Below are 20,629 nucleotides of genomic sequence, written 5' to 3'. Positions count from 1 at the left end.
TTAAACAATTTTCCTCTATTTCTTTTGCTACCCTCGCATCAGTCATCACAACTTTTTGTTTTGCTATCCTGCTTCCTTTTCCCCAACAGATCACATGATTCTTTTCAGAGGACCCCATTGGTTGAGTGCAGTGTTGCGTTCAAGTGATACTTGGGCTCAGCATTACAACGAGCACAACGTAAAAAATATATATAATGTACCCATCAAATTTGTTACTCACACAAGTGCCCCTAATTGCATTTTACAACTCGCACTGTTCTATTTGTAGTCGCATATGCTCGTAAATTGTCGAGCCCTGAGCGTGGGCTTACGGAGTATAGAGCTCTGGACGTCACGTGACTCATGTGTTTACATAGCCATGCTGGCAGGATTGTAGCAGCGACAGGTGAAGGATTTACGACGGAGAGCAGCGATAAAATTTGTATTTATCAGTCAACATTCCATCCACAAGTAAATCTTCATCTCTTATTGATGAAAAGGACAAGATATGCATGTGAAAGCTGGACAGGTGCTTTTTACAACTACCATACAGTACAATGATGAATCCATGTAAAGGTTTTGGGCGGTGTATACTTATGCTACGGTCATACTGAATGCGTGTGCCGTGTTTCTGGTGGTGCGTTTTCATATATAGTCATTTCAGTTGACGTTATCAGGCGCGGTTGTGTGCCAGGCGGCACGTTTGACGCAAAAATTATGCTGAGTTGCTCTTTTGCCCATTTCGGTGTGATAAGCTGAATTGAATTTGGCGGCGGCGACAGCCATTCAGCTTCGATAACATACTAACGTCGTCACATACATGCGCAGAATAAGGAGACACACAGCCAAATAAGGTTTGGGGAAAAAAGACACACACATAGTGTGGTGAAATAAAACATGGGGCAGTATAATTGTCATCTGTGGGACCGAGAGGTATATAGAACACGGCCAGCTTCCTTTACCGGCCAGGACCGGAACTAATAAAGAGCAGGCTTGGCAAATGGGAAGCAAGGAGATTGTATTATTTTATGAGTGGACTGAATTGTTTACAACTAACTGTCAACCAAGCATTGAGCAGCCAACACAATGACCAGTCACCGGATTGCCTAGCAATTTTCAAACTTTTTCTTTCTTTTTTTTCCCTATCGGAGGATGTATATATAATATTATATGTATGTATTTATATATATATGTATATATATATATATATATATAATATGTATATATACGTATATATATATATAATATGTATATATATACATATATATATATATATATATATATAATATGTATATATATGTATGCATATATAATATGTATATATGTATATATATACGTATATATATATATACGTATATATATATATATATATATATATATATATATATATATATATATATATATATATATATATATATATATATATATATATATATATATATATATACTAATGGCAGGATCATTTTTTTAACAGTGTATATTGTGGAACTTCAGATTACAAACTTAGTTGGTTCCCTGAGTGTTGCTGAGCAAGTGGCTTAGTTCACAATGAAGGCAACATAATTCTCTTTGTGTGTGGGAGAATAAAATATCATTTTTCCATTCAATCAATTTCTCTTTGAATTGCAGATTTGCACACTTTCAGACTGCTTCATGTCTACACCTGCCGGGGCAAAATATTGGCTCTGACTAGTTTGAATAATAAAAGGACCTTGTTGATTTAGATTCTGCACCTTTTCCGCTTGTAAATTTGACTGGACCAAACCGAAAGCGTGCACACACTTCTCCGGGCAGTGGAGTAATGAGATCTCAATTTCCTTCCGGCGATGTTAGTCACAGGTATTGCACTCTGAATATGAAAGGCATCATTTTCCGAGAGAATCCATCCTTGTTGTTTTGACCAGGGCGAACTTGAGGAAATCGCACCATTATTTCTGATTTAAAGCGCTCTGGAGCATAAATTAGTGAAGCCCGCTTGCATCAGTGGGGTCTTGCCCCATAAAAAAAAAAAACTGTCTTGGAAGAAACCGATCAGGATCTTTTCCAATGTGGGTCAATAGCAGATTGCTGGTGGCAACTGTGACTGATGAGATTGACTGTGAGGCCTGTGACCCTGTGAAACGCGCCATACACTGTATAGTTTGAGAAAAGTTGGTCTCAAATTCTAGCTCGCACTTGTCCATCGTGTTGGACAGAAAGCATGTAGGTTAGTATTCAATTAAATATTTTCTATTGGAAAGAATGAACAGGTTACTCATGTTGCACTTGTAAATATCAAAACAACTCACCAAACAGAATTGAAAAGTGAAAATAAAAGTGGAAGTGGGTAAATATTGTAAAACTTATTGTCACTATGGTAATGCCGGGCACCTTCCAGCATGACTCCATTCGGTTGGTGAAGACAGACGGGCCGCTCAGCTTCTGCGCCGGGTAGAGACGGACAATGCGGCTGGCGTGGATTATTGTGTTTCCCCATACACTGGGATTGAATGTCAATAAGCGTCAGAGAAGGTCAGACAAGCACTGGAGGTCATGTATGAAATATGTTAAGCTTGCCTAACAAAGCTGTCAGAGTTGTTTAGTCATTATAGTCATTAAAATCAAGCCGCCGTTAATATCACGCTTTACATTAATGCTGGGCTGGCCGATCTGTTCAATTGCTCGCATCCTGCATGTCCTGAAACAGGTCATTAAAAAAACATATATTTCTCCCTCAATACCTGTTGCTGAGCAAATTTAGTTATCTTCCTTCTTTTTGTTCAATTCATGATACTGTGGAACCTTCTATGTCGAACGGAATGTGATTTGGGCCGGCAGCACGTTTCACAAGTCGTTGTGTGCCAAGTCATTTAGTCGCAAATGCCCTTGTCCTTTTCCCGTCTTTTGCATCGGTCAGCATTGTTATTCAAAGCTCTTTTTTTATTTTTTTTTATTTATTTGTGCAGAGTTGAGCTCAGAGAACCTGCGCACATGCTTCCAGATTGTCAATGCCTACCTGTATTTGTCTACAACGGAGTTCCTCCAGGTAAGATATTCACAATGCCCATTTGGAGAATTTGATGATTGATGAATAAACACGATGTGAATGTATGACAATAATCCCCGTTTATTTTCGAATATGTGAAGTATTACCCATCTGTGCCCTTCAGAAATATTGGATTTTTTTTTTGTAAGATTGAAAGTAATGGGGCAACTTGATTAATCTTCATTTGGCTGGTGACCAGTCCAAGATGTACCCTATCTCCCACCAAAGATTCACTTTACACACTTTTGTAATTACGTAGAAAAGTATTTTGAGGGGAAAGGAGACCATGTCTAAATGTTCTAAAGACCTGTTACCGTATCTGCAGAGTTAGTCATAAATTAAGTTTGTTCCTTGCCATTTTAGCTTCCCTGTGTTTACACGCTTTCTCATGATTATTTTTGTAGAACTACGCCGAATCCTTATGTCAGTCCTTCTGTGAGCTCATGAAAGACATCACGAATGAGGGACAGGTCCAAGTTTTGAAGGTAGGCATCGTCTGTTCATAGTTGGTTTCCATTGGTACCGACATGGTGTTTTCAGATTCAGAATCAGAAATCCCTTTATTGTCATTGTACTCAGTGTGCAACGTGATTAGAGAGATTTAAGGTTCCGAACAGAGCACAATTAACTCATTCGGTCAGCAGCCTGAGGATGTTGTCACACGGCAGAAGAAGGCACACCCAGTTACAGTCTTACTTCTAGTTTTCATTTCATTTTTTTCGCGTTTTTTTTTTTTTTCATGGAACTATTCTCTGTATTCATGACTATTAGTGTAAATTAGTAATAGAGTGCGGCGCATTCTTGCATACAAATTGAAACCCGGTTTTCTTTTCTGTGCAGCAACTGTCAAAACCAAACTGTATTTCTTCATCCTCCACAAACTTTGCAGCATGATTTTTGTGCTTTCGTGGTCTTTGTTTGAGAGAGCATACTTCATGTACATGTGACTCCTTTGTTGTGGCTTCAAGGAAACCATCAGCCCACACAGCGGCACTCAGTGACACACACCAGTGCCCTTTGCGACATCTGTGCGTTTCTTTGAAAAGTTCTTATGAATATATAATATCATAGGCTGTCAGACAGTGTTTGTCTTTTCCCTTTGGTCATTCACACTTGAGCTAATTAATTACGCAGTGTGCCGGGAATAAAATACCATTGATGATTCCGGCGGAAGCTTAATTGTGTGAAGGCTAATGATGCAGGAGTGCTTATTTATTGGATACACTTGAAGTCCGGAAAATCAACAAAGCTATGACTTTTAGTGAAACACAGTCAGGTTTAGTAGGAGGTATTTTTTTTTAAATTTATTTATTATTTTTTTCTAGTGCACTACACTAGGAATAAACATTAAGTGTGAATCTTCTCTAATTGGCTTGCTTTTGCTTTTACTCAAGCACTGCAGTCAGTCCATCTTCATATTCCAGCCTTCTTATGGACCTCACTGAAATTTCTTAACATTTGAAGGACTTTTCATGTCAAACTGCAGGTCTCAGCCCCAATTAAAAGCAAAAATTTTCTTTTTCCGTCTGACACTTGTTTCCCTCCCCAATGTCCCCCCAGCACCTTACGGTCTTTTCTCTCCTCAGATGTATGTGTTATTTTATTTGTTCTTCAAATAATTTTACATAACAGGCTTCCTCACAATTCTCCTTGCTGCTTTGTCCTTCAACTTCTGCCTCTCTGTGTTTCGCTAGGTGGTAGAAATAGCTTTAAAGGTTAGCCCCATTCTCGGTGCCCACATGTTCCAGCCCCTGCTGCCAGCTGTCCTCAGAGGTGTAATGAACGGAGAGGTGAGTTGTCCCACTTGACTGCAATTACTCTTTGTACATGGTTGTAAACACAAATTTGACTCAAATGGTGGCTGTCCCACTAATAGACAATGTGCCCCAATTAGTCTCTGAGTGAGTCATGTGTGTAAGAAATATAAATGCCTTACAACAATTACATTTCACGTGAACTCCGCAATTACATTTCACGTGAACTCCGCAATCTCTTATGCATCCTTGCTTGTTCAACTATTCCATTTATTCGTTGCACACTTTGACTTTTTTTGTCCTCTGCGTTTGACCTTAATAGACCATCTTATTTAGATTTAACACCACATTCACTTGATAAAAATTGTAATACGCCCTTTATTATCCGATCAGTGTGGGTACAACTAAAGTCCTTTACAGAGTAGACACTTCTCCCTGGCTGCATTTGAGTAAATAAACGCCCTGTGTGGTAGTACCGCATGTCTTATCTGCTGATTTGAAACTCGCTGTAATTGAACATTGTAATGAATAACCTTGTTCTTAGTCACGTACTTGTCCTTTCCGGTTGCAAAGATGTCACATGATAACATTTATTCATGATTCCGCACAGTTAAAGGTCGTAGCTGGCCACTGTGCTGCTCCGTCAGTGGGCTTGCTGCACCTCCACCAGTGCCTACTGAAGCATGGGTTACCGTATTTAAAGTGTGTGTATGCATTTCTTCCTATGCATTCAACGCTTTTGCTTTTTGCAGAGATACCCTGTTGTGATGTCCACCTACTTGGGTATCATGGGCCGCATACTTTTGCAGAACTCCAGCCTCTTCTCATCGCTGCTCACTCAGATGGCCTCTGAGTGCGGCCAGGAGGTGAGAATCAGCGCCTGTCCTTCATTTCTGTCTCCTCAGCAGTCTCTTTCAGCACCCGTTAAAGACGCCACCTCAAAGCGCCGGTGAAAAGTGAATCATTGAGAAACTGGGCTCAAAATGATGAGCCATGGAATTGCAAATGGTATCATTTCCAGGCACTAAGTCAAAGCTCTAGCCCCTTTCATTCTGAAACTTTGAAATTGTTTTTGCCCTAACTAGAGGGAAATGAATCACCTACTGTTAATAGTTTGGCCTTAATCTGAATGGATAAAAGGAAAGAATAGGCTGTTTGAAAAATCCCTCAGCTGTCACTCCACAGTGCCAAGCGCCTCTCTTCTACGCTGGCTGCTAAATAAGGCAGAGAAAATTGGGAAGGTCAATTCTCATAAACAACACTATTAATTCAGCCCCCCTCAAAGGCTGTTAATTTCCACGCCCTTCTTTTAGCCTTGTCTTCTTAAATGTCTTCCCCTCTCTTTGCTTTACCAGATTGACCAGTTGTTAGGCAGTGTGATTGAAATGTGGGTGGACCGCATGGACAACATCACGCAACCTGAAAGAAGGAAGCTGTCCTCTCTGGCGCTGCTTTCCCTTTTACCGTCTGACAACAGGTAAGACACATCTGTCAGTCAATCACCGGCATTTGGGGAGTCGGATCCATCCCCTTTCTCTGCCTGGGCTGAACGATTTTAGGAAAAAATTGTATTGCGATTTTACTGACTCATGCGATTTTAATTTGATTTACAATTTTCTCCACAATCCACAGTATCATTTACAAACACGGCAGACAATGCAATTATGCCATTTAAAACAATGAAAGCTATTACTCTAATAATAATGTAAGGCCACTAAAGAGGATTCGTGAAGGAGGCGGGCCTTTAAAAAAAAAAGGTTCAAGTAAGGCATTTAGGTATTTATCATTTTGTACTAATGGATATGTTTGTATATGTTGTAATATAAATGGTATTTGATGGTGGTTGTATTTTATTATCTTTTTTCTTTAATCCATATATTTTGAATTCGTAAAAAAAGAATCTGTCAACAATATATTTAGAAATAACTTACATTGTGATACGTTCTCCAGCTGTTTCATCCAGCCCTATTTTTGCACATCAGTTTAATTGGAACAAAGACATTTTTCCCCACTTTTGTTAATTTATTACAAATGTATCCTAATTCAGTCATTTGATTGTCTTATTTTTACTTAAATTCTGTATTACAGAGTGACTAGGATAAAGGTTTTTCTTTAAAATGATGTCATTTGTATCATAGAAATTGTAGTAATCCAAAGTACTTTTGGTAAATTGTTTACTTGGTACCGTCGAATACTCAAGAGTTGATTACTGGTACTGGTATCGGTCTGGAAAAAGATTAAAGTTTTAATATAGGCAACAATAAACACTTTAGTGCAGGGCTCCCTTTTTGTACTCCCATCAATAGCGGGTTTTGTTTGCCTTTTCCACTGCATTGTATTTTTTCGCTCAACATGGATCTTTTTGCAAAATGGCATTCTATGAAGTACGAATCTTTATGACAGTCACAATAAGTGGCCTTATTGTTGGTTACTCAATAGTCAAGCAGCCCGTACCATTGTAACTTTTGAGCAGAGCAGTACAAAAAATGGCTTAGCCTGTTTTGGAGTGGTAGAATTTTGCTGCACTGGTGTGTTTCCATGCTGTAAGTGGTCTCATCTTGGATAAAATACATCAAATATAGTTACACACTAAAAAGTAAATGTAAGTGACATTCATTTTCCTCCATTGCCATTGCCTCCATTTGGTGACTAATGTTGTGAATGCAACATGGTTTTTGCCGTTTTCCAAGGTAACGGCAAGTAAAGGAAAGTTTGGCTTCTTCATCCATTGCAATTTTTAGTGCACTTTCTATTTAAAGACGATTGGCTATAGCCAGAATATACTGGATGTGAGGTCATGTTCATAATTTTGCCATGTAATACATTTTTGCATGAAATTGATATGTGGGTTTTGAGATGAGATTTTCTCATGATCATTCTGTTTTTGCATTGTTAAGCACTTTCTCATCAAGATTTTTGGACGCCTGACATTTTTCGCAGACTTGATTGTGTAATGTTAGACAGCCATGAAATCCTTTGTCATGCCCCTATGCTTGCTCAACATTGCGAATTGGATAGGACGGCTTTGGCTGGTCGGTCGCTGCATGACAAATCTACTATCCCTTGAACAATCGCAGCTAAAATTGGAAGGGGTTTGTATCTTGTTCGTTTTCCATTATACATCTAATTATTTTGTCCTTTCTGAACGAGCAGCACAGTTGTCAAACTAAAGTTGAGTAGCGCAGAGGTTTATAAAAGTTTTTCCAATTTCTGCTGTCAGTTTATTTGTAATTGCACTGCTAATTTGCTAATGAGTAAGAAAGAGCGATGAATAAGGGCAATGTTTAGCACTACAAATGAGTTATGTGAAGCAGACCAGATCGGGGCGGGGGAGGGATCTCGTTAAGGCATCCTTTTCCTTAAATGTGATTTAACGTGGCTGGCTGCTTAATGTGGCCTGTGGCCTAGATCATCAATTATTTTCAATGTTCTGCTTCAAAATACACTTTTTGAATGTGAGATGTCATGCCCACTTACTTGAATGTCCATTATCTGTGTTTTGGAGTCAGAGGAACGTAATATTCACTGTGGTAAATATGCTCAAGTACACAAAAGCTAAAATGAGAGTCTTAAAGCAACCTTAAGGAACTTTTCAACATCAACTTACAACTAGTTTAATGATACCCTTGTCATGGCCTGAAAGGGGTCTGTATCACTTTTGCTGCTACGAAGCAACTTTGAATAGGATGGCAGACACACTGCCGCGCAAAAAAACGACAAATGTGACGGGCGTCAAATCAAATGTCTATGTACGATTGAAGCTGCAAAAGTATAAAAGTGATGGGAACCACGTTATTTTCTAAAAGAGCTCTGGTTCCAATGGTCTGCGCTTCAAGAACTGCAGCGCTCTTGAACTGTGCTCAGCAGTGAGTGCGGTTTTGCAATAATCGGCAAGTCGCTCAAGCCACAGCAACTGTTGACTTGATGATCCTCTGTCTTAAGTGCAGTTGGTTGGCTTTCCGATCAAATAACACTGACTTGAATTAAAAGCGCAAGTCGCCAGCAGCACTGTTTAGCCATTTGAAAAGTAATCACAGGAGACGGTGGATAAAGTCACAATTGACGGATCTGTTTAACTGTGTGATGAAGGGAGTCTTTAATTGCTAGCAGTATGCAATGGTGATTATATGCCGCTCCAATTCCGGTGTAATTTTATTTTTTTATTTGTAATTTTTTTTCTGGGCTCATCTTAAGTATATGCAAATTATTAATGCATTCAGGCACTGCAGGCCTTCCAAGGTTGGGTGACGTTTTGGGTTCATTTCTTTTTCATTGGCTTCTGCCTTTCTTGCTCTCTGAAAGTGTTTATGTCGCAAATAGAAAGGTTGATTTCAAATGTCAAAAGGGACGTGTCGAGGGTGATTCCTAATATAAGAAGCGCTAGACAGAACATTGATAGATGGAGTTGATCAACTTTTGTTTATGTGGCCATGTGTTTTTTTGACAGCCACTTAATCAATGGCTGGCGAGAACAGATTGACTCTTTGTTACTATTTTGCTGTCATTACTCCTACTGGATACAAACAAGTTCAAGTGCCACCAGTGACCGTGACTCGTGACCCCGTTGCTTGTGTGTCATACAGTGTGATCCAGGACAAATTTTGTGGCATCATCAACATCTGCGTCGAATCGTTGCATGACGTGATGACGGAAGATCCCGAGACAAGCACCTACAAAGAGTAAGTCCGAATGTCTGTCAAATGTGTTGTCTAGCAATACCTTGATGAGGTCTAGTGAGTCTATTTAAGGTATATTTTTCCCCAAAAAAGAATGGAAGAACCTTGCATGCACCACAAATGCAGTGATGGAACACAGACACTTCCATCCCTGCATCTTTTCATTAAGCCCTGATTGGCAGCAGTGTCTCTCCCACTCTGATGATAAGCACAAGGTTGAAACTGCGCGCCTTTGTCCTGGATAGTGACTGATGGGCTGAGGGAGCGGCAGCGGTGGGAGCACATTTTTGTCAGAGTCAATCAGTTGTAGTGAAAATGTCCCGTGTACATCAGCTTGACGTGGGAAGGGAATATCCCATCATCCTTTGAGAAAGAAATCTTCCTCAGAGAATGTTTGTGCTCCGTCTCGCCGAAGCATCAGACTAATTTCCGAGCTGCGCCCTTCTCACTGCTGTCGGTGTTGCTCTTTTCTCGCTTTCAGTGTGCCACGGAAAAAAAGAAACTCAAAGCTTTAACAGAAAGGTTAACTTTGATGTTTGTGTATCTGCATTCAGATGCTTCCTGTGCTGCGCAGCCACGTGACGTATTTGCGTTTTATAATTACAAACATGGGATAAACGTGTATGATGGAGTTGCAACCAACACCCTCTTATACCACTTGCAAAGCTGCCATAAATAAATGATTCGATTTGAGCTGTCAGTGTCAACTTGCCTGCCTCGCATGCACCCACTTAATTGATTCACGAAGCTGCTCTGATTAAACAATGCAAATCTCTTTCGTCACCACTTGTTTGCATTACGCATACCCAGTGGCTCCACGTGCTCCTTTGAATAAACATCCATCCATCCATCCATTGTCTGAGCCGCTTTCCCTTACAAACGTAGCGGGGGTGCCGGAGCCTATCCCAGCTGTCTTCGGGCAGTAGGCGGGGTACACCCTGAACTGGTTGCCAGCCAATCGCAAGGGCACACAAAGACAAACAATCCAACAGTTCAATCAACCTACCGTGCATGTTTTTGGAAAACTGGAGTACCCACAATTAATTAGCCTTTCTCAATTCTGTTTTCCTCCGCAGTAAATAAAGCAACACTATTAAAACAGATTAATCAGATCTCAAAAGCCATCATTTAAACTCAGCACTCGATTTTGCAAACAAATAATATTGCTGATAGATTGGTTTTGATCTTTTATTCATTTAAAAGAATTGATTGAGCTGGATTGAACTCTGATCCCCTTCAACCTGTGAAAATGTGTAAGTGTTCCGCACAACATTTTGGATCAAACGTGCGCTCATATGAGGAAAAAAACCATGATCACCTCCCCAAAATAAAAATAAATTCTTTACTTATACAGACTGAAGCAGACAATAGCCTTGATTGTTTGATTGATTGATTGAACATATAAACAGAATATAAACAGAAATTGATTTAGTTGGAAGAGATTTAAAAAGGAAGACAAATGATCATCCTCAGCAGTTTACATTTTCAAAAGAGAGTAGGAAGAAGTAATAAACTTGTCTAGTCCTACTTCTGTTCTTTGTGTATTTTGACTTGTTTCAAATTAATGCACTAGATCATTTAATCATTTATGTAGTCTATCCCAACCTGAAAAGAAAAGGAAAAAGTCAACTTATTTTATACATATATATATATATATATGTGTATATATATATATATATATATATACACACACAATTGCACTTTATACTCTCAGACTCATAATGTATATTTGTTTTACATTACACTCAATCTAACACGTGACAGGAGCATGAATGCACACACGAACCCTGGTGGCGACTTTGGACATTTTGCTAACTTTTGGGCCCCTATACAGACGAGGTTAGCATAACAAAATCAGCTTTTTACCGTCCACATATGCGGCTCTGTGCAGTCTAGTGCATTTGAGCCTACGTGAAATAAAACCTACAGTATTGGACCTCTTCGTAACAGAACCGTGGTGCGGCGCTGTTTTTAGGGGCTGCTTTGGAAGTGTTGAGGAGCAAGCTTCAGGACAACCCGGTTGCCGTGCCTTGGGGAAATTTCAAAGTTGGACCAGCACGTTCGCGTACAACCCTAGTGAGGTTATGCAATGCAGAAAAATGGATGGATGGATTGACAGAATTGGAAAAATTCTGAGCACAAAAGTTCTTGCGAGGAGGCTGACTCCAAAGGCCAGTGTGGCCACATTGGACGTGTCACTTTCGGATGAGTGGTGTTGGCGTAGCCCTTGAATGGCTTGAATGGTTAAAAAAGAAAAAAAAGTGGCACTAACGCTTAAAATTTTAATATATAACAAGCTAAGCCGCTATGACGTAAGCTGCTCATTTCCTCATTCTCTTTTCAGTCAGCCATGGAAAGGCAAAATGTTTTGTGATGTTTTCAGAGGTTGAAGTGGGCCTGAGTAGCGATCTCCACATTTTGAGGCCGGATGGTCCCGTTATTTTGACGTCATTAGCGACGTATTTACAATAACTTTGAATGGACAAATTGTGATTTGTCCCTGACGTGACTCCAACCAAGACATGGAGGGAGTGCAGGAGGGTGCGGCCATACTGCTCATTACCAGAACGTTTGTGAGCTCCTTAGTTTTGTATTGATTTCTCAAAAATGAGTTGATAAAATCAAAAATGCTATCTTATGTAGTATTCCTGATTAAAAAAAATATATATATACATACATTGATCTTAAATCGGACCATCCCGGCTGGATGATCCCTTTCATTAAACAGTATGAATAGCAAGCCACATGCATACTGCCTGTCCTGAAGTGGTCTCTTGCAGTACAAGTATACCTATGGTTATTAATATTAAGTTGAATATTATTGTGTTTGCAGCTGCATGCTGATGAGCCACTTTGAGGAGCCCAAGCTGAGTGACGATGAGGAGCAGCCGACCGAGCAGGACAAGAGGAAGAAACTAGTCAGTCAAACAACACACGCACACCGCCTTCTAAACCTTCTCTTCCAATGCGCCATTCTGTTATTTATATATATATATATATATATATATATATATATATATATATATATATATATATATATATATATATTATTATTATTATTATTATTATTATTATTATTATTATTATTAAATGCCTTAAACAGTAATGGCAGGTGGACAAGACACATGTAAACATCCATATAATTAACTATATTTGATATCCGTTTTGGCTCATCAGAAGTTGTTGTAAAAATTAATTTATACATCTACTGTGTGGAATTTACTGTTGATTATTGAAGCAATTGAGTCAAAGTTATGTTCAATACACGACTTGGCTGGAACCAGATTATGTGCTCTAGATTCAGTCTCAACTAATTTGCCGTAATGAGAACAACATAACATCAGCTATGGGAAGCTAAGTAACTCTGTTCGAAGTGTTATTCTTCTCCATATTGTATGTCACTGGCCTGGAAACAGGAGTTCATAACATTCAGATAAATGCTCTAATCTCATTGAAAATATTAGAATATTGCAATTGAATTTATTTAGTTTTGAACCACTCATGTCAGTGGACAATCGCAACAACTACAGTAGAAGTGATTGTCTTTACCAACGTGGCTCAGCATAGTTGCTATGAATGAACATGAACCTAAAATCAATATCACCCTGTTCGCAGCCAATAAACGCATATCAAGAAAGGGTTTCAGTCCAGTGCTGCTTTAGACAAAGGTCGATGGAAAAAAGAAAATCTGTCTTCTATTGCAATGCATGATACATTTTTGAAAGTTAGGGTGGTAGGGACGAACCAAGTTTTGAATCTAGTTTCGCATCCACGTTTAGTACCTATTTTCATATTTAACTCATTCACTACCAGCCGGGAAAATAAAATGGATTTTTGACGTCTATAGCCGTCAATGGCAGTGGTTAATAGCTGCCACAGTGCTGCATCATCCCTTCAAGTTCAACTCCTACAAGATGAATCATGGTAGCATGCTTAGACTCCTCTAACGTGAGCCTCAATGTTGAAAGAGAACCGATAAAATGCCATTACTGTAATAAGAAATGAACACAAATATCCTTTACTGTAAATATAGACATGAATACATTCTGGTATCAGACTTTCTCTTCAATCCCCAACTGTTACATTGTGCAATATCAACACTTGCAAACATAGTGTTTAATAATAATGTTGTTTGTGTACGTACCTCGAATGAATCCCTGGACGAAACCCTGTGTAGTCAATGATAATATAGTTGCTGTTTGGTTGAGGAAGTACAGCCGGATTTTTTTTTTTGTCCCAAACCATTTGTTCTTCTGAGGTCATGAGTGTGTATGTACGTGCTTCCCAGTGCACTATCACCTCATCCCAGACACTGACTTCTTGCTCCAGGGAATAGAGGAGACTCAACAGTAGCACCTCTCCGTGCTTGATAATGTGTGTGTGTGTGTTGTGTGTGTGAGGTGCACTTTTGGAAGAATTTGAGGGAAAAGCCTGCCTTTGACATTTTGTAGGACAATTTGACTTTCTGTATTTGTGTGTAAAATACCATGGAGAATGGATCTTATTAGGGACTGTGGATCATCATTGTTCTATCCCCTCATAAAACCTTTTACATTGCATTCAGCTCCCTTCACAACCAACACCCCCACCCTACGCCGCAAAATCATATTTACAATTTTGATTGACACTACACAGCCCCTAAGAGGCCAGTATGCTCAGGAACAGCCGGTCAATGTTTTTTTGGGGGTTTTGTTTTTTTGTTCTGTTTTCTTAATTTCTGTTGTTTTAATATATTCTTATTTTACTTTTTTACTCATTTATTTACTCATTGTCCTTTAAGTTTATATTTAAAAAATAGTTTTCAAGGATTGAAGGAATTTTCTTCCCTCAAAATTCAAGGATCGAAAGATCCAAGGGATTTTTTAATTTATTTATTTTTTATTTATTTGCCGTCATACCAACATACATTTGAAGAGCATGGCACAAAATAAAATCCTTGAGGTCCCAGGATAGCCCAGTAAGAAACAAGGCGTGTAAATAAGTTGAAATAATTATGATAACGAGAAAAGGGTAATCCTTTAGAATGGAAATACAAGAGGATTGAATTTGCCAGGACCTTACCAAGTTAATTTTGTACTCTACAGAAAGAATAGTTTCAAACCAATGTTCAACATACTGGGATAAATGGACATGAGGCTGAAAGAAAATTTTGACTACGCTAATTGAGTTATGTTTTGAAATCTGTTAATTAATATATTAGTAACATTATTTTTCTGTAATCGTCCATCCCTAACATACAGTTATAGACAAACATCAATTCATACCGACATTTACCCATATGTACAATTCAAAGTCTTCAATGAACGTGACGTGCATGTTTTTAGCCCACTGGAGGCGTAAACATGCAAACGCCACACAGGATTGCCTGACTCACTTGAAAGCCACAAAGCTCCACACTCCTGCGCTGATTCTAAATTATACATACTGTAGGTATTGCCGTGTTGCTTAGAATACAAGTGTCTGTCAAAATACAATTTTCAAATACTCGGTTTAGGTCTATCGCGAAAGTTCTTTGCTTTATATCAGTAAATTCATTTAGAATTTGTATACAGGAAAGAACAACTTCTCAAAGGAAGTGTGACATCCACAAGCACATCCAGCTTCTAACATTTGGAGGACTTTGGAAGGTCCAAGTAGAAATACATATTAATGCACTATTTATTCCAAAATTAGGAAATAGACCCAAAGGAGCAGGGGGGTAACAATTTTGCTGATGAGAGACAAAGTGAATTTAAAGCCATTTTGCAGGCTTGAAAGGAGCAATTTACATTTGTAATGGATAGTTTCACTCAGACTAATGGTAAAATTGTGCTTTATGGGATTTTTTTCTTCTTTTTTTTTTTAAAAGGATACCTTGCTAGTGTCCAGTTTCGGTAGTCTAGTCAAATGAGCATTGTTTAGCAGGCATCCTTGTAGTCTGCATTTAAAGTTTTCTATTCAATTAATTTGTAATTTACAGAAAGTAGTACTCTTTCTTACGCCTAACTTTTAATACTGTAAAAATTTTGTACTTGTGTTGCACTTGTTATTGTTCATATAAAACATCCCCTGAAACTTTTCCTCTACCAAATAATATCCCGGCTCTTATAAAGCAATCATTTTGGCTCAATGCCCTAAGGCAAGAAGAGCATTTAACTATTTTTGGGGTCAACAGAGTGGAATAAATATCAAATGGCTTCAAAAAGCTTGAGGCGCCAGACTGTCCCTTTAGCACATCTTCCAAATTGACTGTGAGACGTGTGTTCCTGTTTATCTGTACATTTTTGTCAATGAAATGAATCGGCAGTTTAGCCATTCCTGGTTAGGAAATAATTTCACAATCCACAGTTTAGGTCTTCCTTCTACAGGTTAGATTTTATCTGTAAATGTTTCTTAGTGAGTCACAAGTCCATTTGGTATTTTCACAATGCAAAAAAATACTCACCGCATCTTCAGCCAAATAAAACTTATTGAAGCTGTGTCTACCTATTGCATCATATTCTTGAAAAGTTCCTAAATTCAATCTGCCACTTTTTTGGTGCTGCGGCTTCCTCCTTCCTTCCTGAGTTTCAGGTTCACTTTCTCGCTAATTCTTGGATTTTGTTTTCGTACAATTGGTGACAGTTTTTTTCCTCCCTCCTGCTGATGTTGGGTATAATTCCATTTTGACCACTCGATGGTGACAAACTTTCTTTGACATCATCTAAAGTTGAGAGAAGTGTTTCAGGTCAGCCGAGTTTTTGCTGAAGCTCAAATCTTTATCGATCATTCAGTCCGTCTTTTTAGGCCATCGAGCGCAGCGGCTATGGGGATGGGCACCTTTCACATTTGAACCGGTTCTGTCCCGATTCTCTGTACCGCTAATCAATTTTCAATACTTTTTTCTGTTACTTGTCAGAATGGATGTTAATTTATTTAATGATTCAAAAAAAAATCAATTGAGCTATTATTTTTCACGATATAATTTGACTGACAAATTAACATAAACAATTTAAACCAAATGAGCCAGAGGATTGAGTCAAGTTATAACAGATTACAATTAATTAAGAATGAATAATAAAAACAAATGTATATTACAAAATGTGAAGCAAAGTTCTTTTCCATTAACAATACAAAGTAAAACAGTAATAAAAGGAACAAAGATAGTTGTATAGGTGTTATCTTCAGACCTTGTGCAGTTGTTTTTGAAGAACGCAAGGCCTACCTTGTGCTGCGTGAAGAGTCTAAACCCAGATGGATTGAAACATATTAAAAAAAAATAATAATAAATTAAGAGGAAATTAGTGAACTACAACAAACAAGTTCAAATTCATTATTTGAATGTACCCGGCACGTAATGTTCTAATTTGGCCACAGGTTTTTGGTGTTTCACCCATCTGAAATTATGAACGTGGTCGTGGGTAAATATTATTTTACAACTCAATGTACATTTATTTTAACTTTGCTAAAGCTGCACATCTTTCAGCGTGACTCATTCAGTGGGAGACAGACCTCTCAGTGTCAGCACTTTGGTGAGTCGGGATGAGCGGAATGCCAGTATGATGGTTTATTATAGTTTTAAAAAGTGAAGAAAATGAAAACCGTCCGTCAGTGGTAATAAGCTTTTGTTTTTTTGCGAGAACTCCAAAGCAGTCAACGATTGGTTGCTTGCAAAAATCACAAAAAAACTCTCTTGACTGACCTCTTTGAAATGTTTGCCTTTCTGCTTTGTTGGTTAATGTCAATTGTCCTTAATTTTTTTTTTTCAAAATGTGCCAGCGAGTAGTAGTCAGCCCACAAGGATAAGTAGCCTACGGGTCTGTTATAAAAATAGCTCACCAGTGAGAGGACGTGACTTGATAAGCAGAATTAGTTTTTATTTTACGTGTTTTCTTTCATTCTGTCTTTCCTTTTTCTTTCTTTTTTTCTGTCTGTCTGCCTCTTTAATGTACCAAATATTGTATTTTTTTAAATAAGTGTTCATTGGAGAGAAAATATATATTTTTAATATATATATTTGATAAAAAATACATTATACAGCTGTAATTTTACTCCGGTGATACCGCAATATTTTTGCTTGCGGTTCTCATGTCAAAATCTAATATCAACCCATGCCTAATTGTGAAATAGGTTTGCTAGCTTGGGAAAAAACGTAACCTTGTTTTTCCGACTTTTTCCCTTTTATCCTTTTGAGTATTTGTGAGATGTATCTCGCTTTGATTTGAGGGTCCCAGTCATGGTTATATGATGTCGTTTGTGTCTTGCACAAATGCAAAAGCACGCTTATTCCCCAGATTGCTAAAATCCAAAGAATCATTCCTTGGAGGCTGGGGATAGAAAATGGGTGATTGGAACTCTTATGTTCTACATTCAAGTCAGCTGACAGCAGTGCCTTGAAGCATTTTGGAAAAGGCTGCACAATGTTGGGAAATAATGTCATTGGGGTTTTTTTCCCCTCAAAATTGCAATTTAATTATATATTTTTTTAATCAAGGTCATTTTCTGATGTGTTTTTTTTTTTTTCATCAAACTGGTAATTTATTAATCTTGATTACAACAAACAATATCAGATATATTATGCATTATAGCAGTGTTTTCCAATCAGAGGTACGTGAGCTCATTGCAGGGGTACGTGCAAACATTTGCTAATATATTTCCCCTCTTAATAAGCTGTAGCAGAACACCGGCAAAATCTCAAAAGCCGTGTGTCGTATTCAGGTGCGGATGACTGATGTAAAGAAAGTTAAACCGAGAGGATGCAGATTTTTGTTACTCAATGGATATATGATTATTCATGACTCTTTTTTTCAAGGGCTTTTTTTTTCCCCTTATTCTTATCATACCATATCATACCAAATGACTTTTTGTGCGTTATGAATTCACCCTGGGATACAGAAGGCATTTGTAATGAAGACGTTTGCATTTTGCTCTTTTATTGCTCCCAATCTCAGCAGACCACAAGTGTTAGCATAATGTGATTTTATTTTTTTATTATTATTATTATTATTTTTTCGAATTACAGACCTCTGTGACTGCTGCTACCCCAGCACATATAAAGATTCTTTATTCTGTTGCCGGAAGCAATGCGCAACCATCTCAATGAGTTCCCATCTTGCCATTACCATTTGATCATGTCAGTTCCCACACGCTGCAGCAAATTTTGCAAATCCACTATGCTGGTGTGTCTGCATCTTCAGAGTTAACTATGTATTCATGATGCCCATAATTGCCTTTTCATCCAGGACCACAATATCAAATGGCATCATTCAAGAGATGTACCTTTTTTTTTCCCTGCATCACCCACCGGTATCTTTTTCCGTCTCTACCTTATCTGTATGGATGAAGAGTAATCTATGCTGCCTTCTGCCATATATTTTAGTACGATTTCAACATGGGAGCCCGTTACCACAATTAATGCAAAAATAATTTTCCCGCACCACATCTGTGCTCTTGTCTTTAAGATTGTATTCTTTTTTACGTCTTTATGGGGGAATTTGTGACCCTAAGCTAATGGGAGTCATTAATATCTGATCAGACGATTCAGTTGTTAAGTTGATCGTAATGCACCTTAATTACCGATGTGGCGCACGTGGCTCTTTCAGTACAAACTAATCTCTGGCTGATTGTTTGCTCAAAGGACTTGACGGGAAGTAATTGGAGCTTTGCCTTGAGTCTAAAACTCCACGAGGACTTTTAAAGTATTCGAGGTTCTCTGAATAAGGGGCTTGTCAGAGTACACCATCAGAAAATTTATGACAATCTGGGATTTGCTGAGAACAGATGGGAGTCATTTAAATAAAACATCCACCTTCAATAATTGGTAGGGTTTCACATTGGCTTTGTCCGACATGCAAATACAAGAATGGATTTTTTTTTAATTGTTATTTAATAAATATTAATGTACACTTTAGAAAGTTGAGTGAAATTGTGAGCTACATCACAAACAAAAATAGTTGTAGCAAAGGGACACTTACCAGTACTTAGAAAACTCTTTTATTGACTACTTGTGGACACGAAGCGTGCTACCCAAACAACTCCCCCAAAACAAAAAGAAGTCAATTCATTTTGTCTTCCGGAGTGAATTCTCTATCCAAACAAATAATCTTGTTGGTGATTTTAATTTGGCTGTAGCCAGACGTTTTCTCCTCTCTCTGGGAAGGTGAAGCCAACTGGCATGAGATGTTGCTTCATTTTAAATATATGTCCAGTTGTTTTCATTCAACAATGTCTCAACCATACCTGAGCGTGTCTCATACTTACTCATTCCGCAAGATCAAGTTTGTCACGGTTTCACATACGTGTGGACTGCACCCATGGTTTTCACATGGAATTGAAAGTGTACACCCTTCCACTAGTCCTTGTTTGGTAACCGACATTTACGCCCTCTCCCAATTCCTATTAGCAAGACACATTCCAATTTGTGCAGCCTCATTTCCTGAGCAAATGACTGCAATCAAATTGTAATCCTCCCACTAAATCAGGAGACCATAAAAGAAAGCCCAGATAAGCACTGAGAGGTGTTTTTGTGCACTGTTGAGCAATCCATCTTTTCCTTTTCCTTTGGCCCTTCTTCCATGTCTCACCTCAACCATCGATTAAGTCTAGACGTAGTCACTTAAGGTAATGTTGGTATTGATCTTTCAGGACATTTTCATCAATGTCATGGCAGTGTAAAACATCACATTTAGACACTGTCCAACCATCTATTAATAAATGTCAAAGGATTGTTATCAAGGAGCAGTTATTGTGATCAATCTTTGAAAGGAAAACACCGATTATTTTTACATTAGGGGGCCCAACCCTTTTTTTCAGTCAATCCTCAGTTCTTGCAAAGTATTAAACTCATGCTGAAACCCAATTCTTCCTGATGTTGTATCCTCACTTTATGAATTAGCCGTTTACGTCTCCATGGTCACATTCGCTACCATTATTTTGTGAATGAGTCGTTGTTGTAAAAGTGACAAGAAATTAGAAAAGCTTTGTTTAGATGCAGCCTGTTTAGCATTTATCTTGTTGTGTTCATCATCTGCTAGCAAGACAATATAAAAAAAAATGTCTTGCTTTGCCGTCCCCCCCATCCGATTAATTGTTTGTCACAATCCAACCCAATTTATCTTTGCCTTTGTCAAAGCCTTGGAGGCCACTTGGTATTGGTGTTGTTTTTCCATCTTCCCTCCAGTCCTCTTTGTCCTCAAGCCTCTCCTCAGCCCAACTTGTTACCCTCTATCGTATTGCTT

General features: G+C 38.4%; 1 protein-coding gene across 1 annotated transcript in view; it reads left to right on the top strand.

Annotated features, from left to right (window-relative positions):
* ipo11 (importin 11) overlaps positions 1 to 20,629 on the top strand; it is a 95,166-nt gene that overhangs the window by 67,545 nt on the left and 6,992 nt on the right. Inside the window, exons 23-29 of the mRNA XM_088295039.1 lie at positions 2,925 to 3,004; positions 3,409 to 3,489; positions 4,699 to 4,794; positions 5,511 to 5,624; positions 6,114 to 6,235; positions 9,342 to 9,437; positions 12,268 to 12,352. Of these exons, the coding sequence (XP_088151165.1) occupies positions 2,925 to 3,004; positions 3,409 to 3,489; positions 4,699 to 4,794; positions 5,511 to 5,624; positions 6,114 to 6,235; positions 9,342 to 9,437; positions 12,268 to 12,352 (674 nt within the window). The remainder of the gene's footprint in view (positions 1 to 2,924; positions 3,005 to 3,408; positions 3,490 to 4,698; positions 4,795 to 5,510; positions 5,625 to 6,113; positions 6,236 to 9,341; positions 9,438 to 12,267; positions 12,353 to 20,629) is intronic.

Source organism: Idiotropiscis lumnitzeri, chromosome 1, assembly GCF_059441095.1.
Source record: "Idiotropiscis lumnitzeri isolate Australia: NSW breed Sydney's pygmy pipehorse chromosome 1, RoL_Ilum_1.0, whole genome shotgun sequence".
In the NCBI taxonomy this organism is placed as follows: domain Eukaryota; kingdom Metazoa; phylum Chordata; class Actinopteri; order Syngnathiformes; family Syngnathidae; genus Idiotropiscis; species Idiotropiscis lumnitzeri.
The sequence above is the reverse complement of the archived record's forward strand: the minus strand, read 5'-3'. Positions and strand labels throughout refer to the sequence as shown.